At 39.7% G+C, this 12,073-nt stretch overlaps 1 protein-coding gene across 4 annotated transcripts in view; it reads left to right on the plus strand.

Annotated features, from left to right (window-relative positions):
- Positions 1–12,073, plus strand: part of ROCK1 (Rho associated coiled-coil containing protein kinase 1) — a 170,714-nt gene that overhangs the window by 57,064 nt on the left and 101,577 nt on the right. For all 4 annotated transcript variants that reach the window (XR_008650013.2, XM_063640634.1, XM_055236539.2 and 1 more), the window contains exons 3-4: positions 10,698–10,798; positions 11,351–11,488. Coding sequence is in view for 3 of the 4 variants with exons in the window: in XM_063640634.1 (XP_063496704.1) it covers positions 10,698–10,798; positions 11,351–11,488 (239 nt within the window). In the remaining variant the exon portion in view is untranslated. The remainder of the gene's footprint in view (positions 1–10,697; positions 10,799–11,350; positions 11,489–12,073) is intronic.

The raw sequence follows: 12,073 nt of genomic DNA on the forward strand, positions 1-12,073 counted from the left end.
TTATTGTGTGGGAGTTTAAGTCCCTTTGTAGGTCACTCAGGACTTGCTTTATGAATCTGGGTGCTCCTGTGTTGGGTGCATATATATTTAGGATAGTTAGCTCTTCTTGTTGAATTGATCCCTTTACCATTATGTAATGGCCTTCTTTGTCTCTTTTGATCTTTGTTGGTGTAAAGTCTATTTTATCAGAGACTAGGATTGCAACCCCTGCCTTTTTTTGTTTTCCATTTGCTTGATAGATCTTCCTCCATCCCTTTATTTTGAGTCTATGTGTATCTCTGCACGTGAGATGGGTTTCCTGAATACAGCACACTCATGGGTCCTGACTCCTTATCCAGTTTGCCAGTCTGTGTCTTTTAATTGGAGCATTTAGCCCATTTACATTTAACGTGAATATTGTTATGTGTGAATCTGATCCTGTCATTATGATGTTAGTTGGTTATTTTGCTCGTTAGTTGATGCAGTTTCTTCCTAGCCTCGACGGTCTTTACAATTTGGCATGTTTTTGCAGTGGCTGGTACTGGTTGTTCCTTTCCATGTTTAGTGCTTCCTTCAGGAGCTCTTTTAGGGCAGGCCTGGTGGTGACAAAATCACTCAGTGTTTGCTTGTCTGTAAAGTATTTTATTTCTCCCTCACTTATGAAGCTTAGTTTGGCTGGATAGGAAATTCTGGGTTGAAAATTCTTTTCTTTAAGAGTGTTGAATATCGGCCCCCACTCTCTTCTGGCTTGTAGAGTTTCTGCCAAGAGATCAGCTGTTAGTCTGATGGGCTTCCCTTTGTGGGTAACCCGACCTTTCTCTCTGGCTGCCCTTAACATTTTTTCCTTCATTTCAACTTTGGTGAATCTGACAATTATGTGTCTTGGAGTTGCTCTTCTCAAGGAGTATCTTTGTGGCGTTCTCTGTATTTCCTGAATCTGAATGTTGGCCTGCCTTGCTAGATTGGGGAAGTTCTCCTGGATAATATCTTGCAGAGTGTTTTCCAACTTGGTTCCATTCTCCCCATCATTTTCAGGTACACCAGTCAGACGTAGGTTTGGTCTTTTCACATAGTCCCAAATTTCTTGGAGGCTTTGTTCATTTCTTTTTATTCTTTTTTCTCTAAACTTCTCTTCTCGCTTCATTTCATTCATTTCATCTTCCATCAGCGATACCCTTTCTTCCAGTTGATCACATCTGCTACTGAGGCTTCTGCAATCTTCGCGTAGTTCTCGAAACTCGGCTTTCAGCTCCATCAGCTCCTTTAAGCCCTTCTCTCCATTGGTTATTCTAGTTATCCATTCTTCTAATTTTTTTTCAAAGTTTTTAACTTCTTTGCTATTGTTTTGAATTTCCTCCCGTAGCTCGGAGTAGTTCGATCGTCTGAAGCCTTCTTCTCTCAACTCGTCAAAGTCATCCTCCATCCAGCTTTGTTCCATTGCTGGTGAGGAACTGCGTTCCTTTGGAGGAGGAGAGGTGCTCTGCTTTTTAGAGTTTCCAGTTTTTCTGCTCTGTTTTTTCCCCATCTTTGTGGTTTTAACTACTTTTGGTCTTTGCTGATGGTGATGTACAGATGGGTTTTTGGTGTGGATGTCCTTTCTGTTTGTTAGTTTTCCTTCTACCAGACAGGACCCTCAGCTGCAGGTCTGTTGGAGTTTACTAGAGGTCGATTCCAGACCCTGTTTGGCTGGGTGTCAGCAGCGGTGGCTGCAGAACAGCGGATTTTCGTGAGACCACAAATTCAGCTGTCTGATAGTTCCTCTGGAAGTTTTGTCTCAGAGGAGTACCCGGCCGAGTGAGGTGTCAGTCTGTCCCTACTTGGGGGGTGCCTCCCAGTTAGGCTACTCAGGGGTGAGGGACCCACTTTAGAAGGCAGTCTGTCCATTCTCAGATCTCCAGCTGCCTGCTGGGAGAACCACTACTCTCTTCAAAGCTGTCAGTCAGACAGGGACATTTAAGTCTGTGGAGGTTCCTGCTGACTTTTTGTTTGTCTGTGCCCTGCCCCCAGAGGTGGAGCCTACAGAGGCAGACAGGCCTCCTTGAGCTGTGGTGGGCTCCACCCAGTTCGAGCTTCCTGGCTGCTTTGTTTACCTAAGCAAGCCTGGGCAATGGCGGGCGCCCCTCCCCCAGCCTTGCTGCCGCCTTGCAGCTTGATCTCAGACTGCTGTGCTAGCAATCAGAGAGACTCCGTGGGCATAGGACCCTCCGAGCCAGGTGCGGGACACAATCTCCTAGTGTGCCGTTTTCCAGGCCCGTTGGAAAAGCACAGTATTAGGGTGGGACTGACCCGATATTCCAGGTGCCGTCTGTTACCCCTTTCTTTGACTAGGAAAGGGAACTCCCTGACCCCTTGCGCTTCCCGAGTGAGGCAATGCCTCGCCCTGCTTCGGCTCGCGCACAGTGCGCTTCACCGACTGTCCTGCACCCACTGTTTGGCACTCCCTAGTGAGATGAAACCGGTACCTCAAGCAGAAATGCAGAAATCACCCGTCTTCTGTGTCGCTCGGGCTGGGAGCTGGAGACCGGAGCTGTTCCTATTTGGCCATCTTGGCTCCACCCCCAGTTTATTCTATTTCTTTGCACAACATTATATGCCGAACATAATTCTGTGTAATTATTCAACACAATTTTAAATGTTACCTAATAGTCTATGTATATGAAATTATTTACTCTTTAAAATTGTAAAAACTACTTTATTGTAGATATCTTGGTCCCACGTTATATCTCATTTCCTTAGGATAAATCCCTAGAAGTAAAATTTACTGGGTATAAAGTATGATTTTTATTTATTTTTGATTTAATTTATTTCTTGATACAGAGTCTCGGTCAGTCGCCCATGCTGGAGTGCAGTAGCCCGAACTTGGCTCACTGCAACCTCCACCTCTCGAGTTCAAGTGATTCTTGTGCCTCAGCCTCCCGAATAACTGGGATTACAGGCGCCCACCACCATGCCCGGCTAATTTTTGTGTTTTTAGTAGAGACGGGGTTTCTCCATGTTGGCCAGGCTGGTCTTGAACTCCTGACCTCAAGCAATCCACCCACCTTGGCCTCCTGAAGTGCTGGGATTATAGGCGTGAGTCACAGCGCCTGGCCAATTTTTAAAACAGTATTAGGAAAAATCATCCATTTGCTTTCTTGAAAATTAGATTGAAGAGTTTATATATGATTGAAATGCTTTTGAATTTTTGGTAACCCAGAAGCTATAAGTTAGCCTTTTTGCACTGGCCCTTTTGCTAACTTGTGATCATTTGGAGAATGATTAACTCTAAACAACTAGCTCTAATGATTAGCTAGTTAGTGGTTGTCAAGACTGTGGCTCCTATTTATGACTCAATTTGCTCGTGTTATTTCTTGCTGAATATGTTGTATAGTAGTATTTCACTTCTCTGAATCTTAGCTTTCTGCCAGCATCACCTGACTCAATATAGTTGACAATCAGAAATTGCTAAAAGAGTCTAGATGGTCACAACATCCTATTTGGAGGTTTTAGAATGAATGAGGACTTACCAGATTTGTAATTTTGCAAGTATTATTTTGCATAAAACTAATTTTGTGAATAACAAAGAGGTCAAAATCTGCCATAGGAAAAGATACAACAGTTTAAGAAGGATTGGAAGTTCTGAGAAGTTTGCTGTTTTAGGTAAGGTGGCCAGGGTAGGCCTTGCTAAAAGGTGACATTTGAAAAAAGAATTGAAGTAGTTGGAGTTAGCCATGTGGATGTCTGAGGGAAGAGAGTGGCATACAGAGGAACAGGTAGTGCAAAGGCCTGAAGGGAGGAGAGTGTACCTGGCCTGTTTGAGGAACATCAAGGAAGCCAGTGTGGCTGGAGAGGATTAGGCAAGGGGGAGAATTGTAGGATGACATCATAGAGGTAAGGAAATGGGGAGGCTAGGTCATGTAGAGTCTTGTAGGCCATTGTAAGATCTTGGGCTTTTGCTCTGGGTGAGATGGCAAGACATTAGAGACTTTTGAGCAGAGAAGTGACATGATCTGACTTGTGTTTTAAGAACATCACCCTGTGTTGTGAATAGACACAGGGAAATCAGTTAAGAGTCTATCGTGGTAATCCAAGGAAGAGATGATGGTGACTTGGTCTAGCATGGTAGCAATGTAGAGGGTGAGAAGTTATCAGATTCCAGATATATTTCAAAGAGAGATCCAACATATTTTCCTGAAAGATAGGATGTGGAGTGTAAGAAGAAAAAGAGTCAAGAATGCCCCCTAGGTTTTTGTCCTGAGCAAAATTGAGCCATCAGCCGAAGTGTGGGACACATAGGTATAAGTTTTGGGTGAGAATATTTCTTCAGTTTTTGGCACGTTAAATTTGAGATGTTTTTCAAGAGAGGATATATTTTGAAAGTAATTGAATAGATAAGTTTGAAGTTTAGGAGAGACATCTAGACTAGAGATAAAAATTTGGAAGTTGATATGTAGATGGTTTTTAAAGCCCACCAGAGAAGTGAGTGTAGATAGAGAAGTCACCATTGAGGACTGAGCCTTGGAATTCTCCAGTGTTAAGAAATCTGAGAGAAGGGGAGGAACCAGCCAAGGCAACTGAAAACTACTAAGGTTGAAAAGTAGTATCTTCAGTATTGTTGGAAGAATGTTGTGTCCTGAAAATCAAGTAAAGAATGTGTATCAGGAGAGAGTGATCAAGGTGTTAAAGCCACTAATATATCAAGATGAGGGCTGAGAATTGGTCATTGGATTTAGCAACATGATGCTCATTTGTGACTTCGACAAGTAGTTTTGAAGGAAAGGTAAGAGCCGACCTGAAGTGGGTTTTAGAGCAAATAGTAGGAAAGATTTAGTCACAGAAAGTATGGACAACTTTTGAGAAATTTTGCTGCAGTGGGGAGTTGAGTAATGGGATAGTAGCTGCTGAGAGAAATGGGATCAAGAGTTTTTTTTTTGTTTGTTTCCCTAAGATGGGAAAGAAAACAGCATGGTGGGATCCAGTTAGGAAGGGGAAAGCTTAGTAATAGAGGAGAAAGGGGAGAATTGCTTGAGCAATGTCCTTGAACTACAGTAATGAAAAAGGATGACATCTAGTGCATGAGTGGAGGGTTTAACTTAAGATAGAAGTAGTCTCGCATAGTAAAAGATGAAAAGACAAAATATATGCTTGTACATGCTGATAGTTAAGTGTGTAAGTGGCGTTAAGTCAGTGGTAGTTTTCTTCTGATTGTTTCGTTCGTTTCAGGGTAGTAGCCAAACAAGATCATTAGCTGTGAATGAGGATCAGTGGGAGAGCTGTGGGAGGTGTGTGAAGAAAGAAGAAAACTTGAAATACATCTCTAGGAGAGTGGGAGAGTGACTAGAAATTTAGGATTGCCAAGTAGAGCTAAGGGCCAGCTTGATGTTTGTGATTATGAATTTTAAAATAGGATCGGTCATTGTGATTTTATGTATTTATGGAGACATATTCAACTGCATGGGTGCTGACATAGAGTAGTTGGAGAGTTGGATTTAACTATAATAGGATTGTTGTTTTGCCAAACTAAGTAAAGTGAGGCAGAAGAGAGCTCATGACATTAAAGGTATATGCAAGGGAGTGATTATAATAATTGACCATGTAATTTAAGTTGGCTAGGTAGGAAAAAGAGGCTATCAGTGCAACGAGGGAAAGTACGAGTGGAGTAGAATCAATGGATTGGAGGTCCTGGTAGGATTGGGGTTGTTAGAGTTAAGATGCTAGAGAAACTAAGCAGGAAAGCTATAAGAGAGTGCTTAGAGAGTGTAAGGTTTCTAATTGAAATTGTTGGAAGATTATAATTATGAGTAATGACAAGATCTAGTATGTGACCATGGAAATGAGTGACCAAGGTAAGGTAGAGGACAAGAACATTGAAGGAGAGAAGTATAGGTGTTGAGAGGCCAAGGTACTGTAAGTATTATCTGTGGGCATATTAAAGTTATTAAGAATTAAAACAGGAGAATATTGGAGAGAAGTTCAGTAAATCAGGAAGTAAAACTGTCTAGCAATGAGACGTGGTGACCTCTGAGAGTCAGTAGATTACAGCAACAATGAGAGGTGGGAAATACAACCTAATACAATGAAAATCAAAGCTAGCAGGTTTAGGGGTGGGGATGTGGGGGATCTCCCACTTTCAGGGTTGGTGGTCTAAGGCATATGGAAAAGTAAAGGTCCCCACTTGAGAGCTGTGGGGAAGCAGTGCCCTCAGAAGGCCACTGGGTTTTATTAGAGCAGGAGTTGGTGAACTACAGCCCACAGGTCAAATCTCACCCACCACTATGGCTCATAAACTAAGCATGTTTTTTGTATTTTTTTGTGATTGGAAAAAAAAGTCAAAAGAATATATAATTGAAGAATATACAATTGCATATATAAGTTTGAAGTTTAAGAGACATCTAGACTAGAGATAAAAATTTGGAAGTTGATATGTAGATGGTTTTTAAAGCCCATCATGATCAGGATGGTGAAATGATGAAATAATATCATGAATGTGAAATAATAGGAAATTCAGATTTCAGTGTCCATAAATAAAGTTTTCTTGGGATGTTGCCACACTTTAAAAAATGTATTGTGTATAGCTGCTTTTGTTCTATAACACCTAAGCTGAGTAGCTACAACAGCGACCATATGGAATGCTCTCCTTGCTTCACACTGCTGCTCAGCACAGTAGAAATCACAGTTATGCTGTTATAGCTTGACAGTTTTGAGTGCTGTATGTACCACCATATCACAACATTTTATTTGTTTTCTATTACCAGTGCATACACATGTGTCAAAGCAAGAAGAGAAGAGTATACTTGAAATGTTGTCTTTTTTTTCCCTCCCTTAAGAGACTGTCGCACAGGCAGGAGTGCAGTGGCACGTTCATAGCTCACTGCAGCCTCGAACTCCTAGGCTCAAGCAGTCCTTCTGCCTCAGCCTCCCAAGTAGCTGGGACTACAGGTGCATGCCACCATGTGCCTGGCTAATTTTTAAATTTTTTGTAAAGACAAGTCTTGCTGTGTTGTCCAGGCTGGTCTCAAACTCCTGGCCTTGAGCAATCCTCCTGCCTCCTTGTCCCAAAGCACTGGGATTACAGGTGTGAACCATCATGCCGAGCCCAAATGTTGTCCTTTTTGAAGCACAATGGAGTATGGATTATTTTTATCAAGTTAGGTGGCAAAGCACTTTTTTAAATTATGCAGTGACAGTATAGCTGTGCTAAAGGAATACAGTGTACATTGGACATTCCCAGACTAAGCACTCACTGTGATCTCCCTGACTCATAGGACAGCAACAGTAAGAAAAAATAGAAAATTTAAAACAGAGTATCTCATCCCAATAAAATTTCTTCATAAAGAAAAATGATCATGCAGGCTTAACCAAAAAAAAAAAAAAAAAAACAGGCTGCAATGTTATGTAAGTGTACGAGTGGTTTATTCACTAGCCGAGCAGAGAAAGCTGTTCACTGATGGTGTGTGATTGCAGCAGCCAAACAAATGTGTACAGAGAGAAAAACTTGCCTAAGACTGTTAGCCTTTGGGCAAGAATAGCTGCTCAAAGAATTGGGGGTATTGGGAGTGGCATCAATAGTCAGTTAAAAAATAACCAATTTTGAGTTGTTTTCCTTGACTCTTGTTTATTTGAGGAATCAATGCGGAGTTGGAAGTGACTGAAGAATTAGCCTGTGTATATAGTCTCCCCTTACAGACTTGGGAAAGCTTTGTCTTATTTTCTTTAGAATATGTATCACAATGTGAAATTAAGTTACATATTTATTTATGTACTTGTTATTTTTCTTTACTCTAGAGCAGCAGTCCCCAAACTTTTTGGCACCAGGGACCAGTTTTGTGGACGACATTTCTATGGACAGGATGGGGGTTGGGGGGTGGCAGACGGGATGGTTTTATGAAACTATTCCACCGCAGATCATCAGGCATTAAAAAAAGATTCTCATAAGGAATGTGCAACCTGGATCCCTCGCATGTGCAGTTCACAATAGGATTTGTGTCCCTGTGAGAATCTAATGCCGCTGCTGATCTGACAAGAGGTGGAGCTCAGATGGTAATGCTTGGCCACCCACTGCTCACCTCCTGCTATATGGCCCAGTTCCTAATAGGCCGGTACAGGTCCACGGCTTAGGGGTTGGGAATCCCTGTTCTAGTGCATGCATTGTTTTCTGTCTCAATGGAGCCATAAGCCTACAAAGTTCAGGCTATATAGTACCCCTAGACCAAGAGTGGGTTTCTTACATGACTACTTTACAATAAATAGGCTTCGTTTAAGATCCTGAGATTTGGGTGGGTGTGAATACATAGTCCTGAGTGTTTGGGAAACTAAAGTCTAATGCTTAGAATTTTACCATCAAGTTCTTGATTAGTTCTAGGTTGGACCCCTGGTGAGATGAACTAGGAAAACTAGAACCACAGAATCTCTGAGTTTGATTGAAAGCCATCCAACAGAGGCATTTACACCTGTATTAGAACAAGCTAAAATCCAAGGCAGTAGAACATAGAAAGATCTTTTAGATTTCAAATGACTTGTCTGCAGTCTTTGTCAAGACTCTACAGCCTATTCTAGCTCATAGCTAGAACCAAGAATCTTTTCTCAACCTCACAGGCTATTATATTATCCAGGTTCAGAACTTTCTCTCTCATCTGGGGTATTACAATACTCTTAAAATTCTCCCCACCTCCTGTCTTGCCTTTATTGAACTCATCTTCTACATATTCCCTTGAGTAGTTTTCCTGAAATGTAAGTTTGACTATCTTTTTTTATCCATCATAATTCCTTTTCGTGGCTTCCTGCCCATAGTAGTGGTGCTTCTCAGTTCCCAGCAGATTCCAGAGGATTCCTCAGGGACTGTATTATGGAAGAGCCTAAAGCAGATGAAGCTCTGTCTCTTCTCTGACACCTTTAACCTCATTTAGAACAGAGCAGTTTCTTTGATCTATTTTATGTAGGGAGCTGCTTTAAACTTTAATGTGAAAACGGTTTTTGATACTTAAATAGTACTTTTATTACTGTAACTACTGGCTGACAGGTAAAGTTCAAGCTCCTGAACTTATCTGGGGCTCTCTAGCCTCTTCTGTCAGTCCTTACTACAAACTTGATACTCCAGTAACATAGAACTTAGATACAGTTCCTCTGTGCTTGGTTTACGTTGCTTGTCTGCTTATATTGTTCGTTTGTTCTTTCCTTTTTTTGAGACAGAGTTTGCTCTGTCGCCCAGACTGAAGTGCACTGGTGTGATCTTGGCTTACTGCAACCTTCACCTCCGGGGCTTAAGTGATCCTCCCACCTCAGCCTCCTGAGTAACTGGGACTACAGGAAACTGCCACTGAACCCAGCTAATTTTTAAAAAACTATTTTTTGTAGAGACAGGGTTTCATCATGTTTCCCAGGCTGGTCTTGAACTCCTGGACTCATACATTCTGCTTGCCTCAGCTTCCCAAATTGTTGGGATTACAGGCGTGAGCCACCACACTCGGCCTGTTCTTTCACTCTCTATCACCTAGCTAACTGCTGCTATTCAGTTTAGACTTGTTTCAGGTACCATCATTTACAGAAAGTCTTCCTAGCTATCTCTTACCCCAGCAGACTTTAGTTAGGTGTCCTCCTTAGTACTCAAAACTGTTTATCTTCCTTATTATATTTTTTTGAATTCTTTTTTTCATTGTTTCTGTTTCATTTGCTAGAGTTTGAACTCTTAAAGAATAGGAACTACATTTTAACGTTACCTTTATCTCCAGTGCCATACAACCTGATGTATGGTAGATACAAATATTTGTGCAGTGAATTAATTGATTATTGTTCATCTTTCTGGTGCATCTTGCAGTGGATATGTAACCTCAAATTAAAGGTACCTACAACTTTGTAGAAATTTGCTCTCTTTTGCATGTATTTATTGGTCATAAAGTACACAAACACTTGAGTTTAAATGTGCATTTGAAAAGGAAAACAAGAATATTAATACAGCTCTTATTAGGAACTAGAACTGAAGTTTAATAGCTGCTGTGTATTTTGTACAACTCTGAAATGTGAAGCTTTTCCATGTAATCTCATGCCAGTGTTGACCCATGTGGATTAAAATAGCCCTATTTTAATCTATGACCAAATTAGGAATTAGAATATCTATCCAGTGGGGATTTGTGAATTATTGTAGTTTGTAGTATGACAGGTTTATATAAATAATTGCAGTGATTTTCACTGTGTGTTTCAAGTTAAAATCTAGGTTCAAATAGAGAAATGTAATGCTCTATGTATTAAAGATTACCAGTTGGAAAATTTACTGTTTTTTTTAGTGTATTTGCCTTTGATATCTTAAATTACGTCTTTTTTTTTTAAAGGGTCACTAAAACTGACCTTATAAAAAGAAAAATTTATTCCAGTATTAATCTATCTACTCATGTTTCCTAAATTCAGATTTGATGTGTACTTAAAATACCAGGAACTAATTAGCTAATTATTTTCAGCTTTTGTTTGTAGTGTAATATTTGTTTTTAAAACATTCTATTAAGTCAAATTTTGATTGATAAAAACCTTTAGTAGCTGTAATAAGTTATTCTGGAATTTACTTTAAAAAATCTTAGCAAATTGAACATTTAGCTACTTTATAGCTTCAAGTTTCACCATATTTTCAAATAATTCTTCATGAAGTTTGTTGTTTTTCATTGTGTTTCTTCAGAACTCGAATGTAAAATAAGTAGTGCTAGTTGTAATGCTTTAGTGATTTAAAATGATAAACTTTTCTTTTCATACAGATAAAGACACAATAAATAAAATCAGAGATTTACGAATGAAAGCTGAAGATTATGAAGTAGTGAAGGTGATTGGTAGAGGTGCATTTGGAGAAGTTCAATTGGTAAGTTATTTTAATGAGAATACAAAAGGACTTTATTAAATTAAAATAATCCACTTGTGTGTTTAACGTATTATTTGGGAAAATACTGTTTTTATAGAATTGTTGCTTTAAGTTCCTTTAGACATTGTTGCCTAAGGGTATGGAAGCCTAGTGTCAAATCCAGCCATAGTGGGAAGTGTTTTCCCCAAGTATCTGTAGCAGTGAAGAAGTGTCAGTCATCAGAAGAGAAATCTTTGCTCCTAATATTAGACTAAAATGCTGTAGAATAGTAAGCTTTATAAACAGGAAGCAGCTTACATAGCAGTGTGGAGGGGGGAACGTATCTTGTAATATAGGAAATAAATATTTTTTTAAAACATTACTTCTGATAATTAAAGTCTCAAGACATGAGCTACTTGGAATAATTTGGCAGAAGAGAAGAAATAAAAATAACTGAAACAGTAAGGCTAAATTATTTAGCAAGTATTAAAAGCACTTAGTAAATTGTTCTGTGAAACCTTGAGCTTTAAATGTTAACAAAAGGTTCATTATTTTCCCTTTTCAATTTTAAAGGTAAGGCATAAATCCACCAGGAAGGTATATGCTATGAAGCTTCTCAGCAAATTTGAAATGATTAAGAGATCTGATTCTGCTTTTTTCTGGGAAGAAAGGGACATCATGGCTTTTGCCAACAGTCCTTGGGTTGTTCAGGTATGATTTTGCTACTCTTTCATTATTGCTGCATTAGTTTGTAACTAAACATATCTGAGAAGCTTAGTTTGTGTTTTAGAATAGTAATAGAGAATTTACTGGCAGTTACAAAATTATCTCATTACCTTGTAAATCTTAAAATTTAGTTGTATTGAATCATTTCTAGCAAGAAAGGCTAGAACAAAATAATCATGCTTCTGTAGAATTTATATATAGGAAATTTAATTTAAATGTAGAATTTGGGCTGGGCGTGATGGCTCATGCCTATAATCTCAATACTTTGGGAGGACAAGGCGGGAGGATAGCTTGAGCCCAGGAATTTGAGGCCAGCCTGGGCAACATGGTGATACCTATCTCTACAAAAAATTAAAAAAATTATTGAGGCATGGTGGTACATGCCTGTGGTTCTAGCTACTGGGGAGGCTGAAGCAGGAGGATTGCTTGAGTCCAGGAGGTCGAGGCTGCAGTGAGCCGTGTTCACATCACTGCACTCCAGCCTGGGCAACAGAGTGAGACCCTGTCTCAAAAATAAAAATAGTAAATATAAAATTTAAACACAGAATTTTAAATTAGATATTTTTAAAT

This window comes from Symphalangus syndactylus, chromosome 1 (genome assembly GCF_028878055.3).
Source record: "Symphalangus syndactylus isolate Jambi chromosome 1, NHGRI_mSymSyn1-v2.1_pri, whole genome shotgun sequence".
Taxonomy (NCBI): Eukaryota; Metazoa; Chordata; class Mammalia; order Primates; family Hylobatidae; genus Symphalangus; species Symphalangus syndactylus.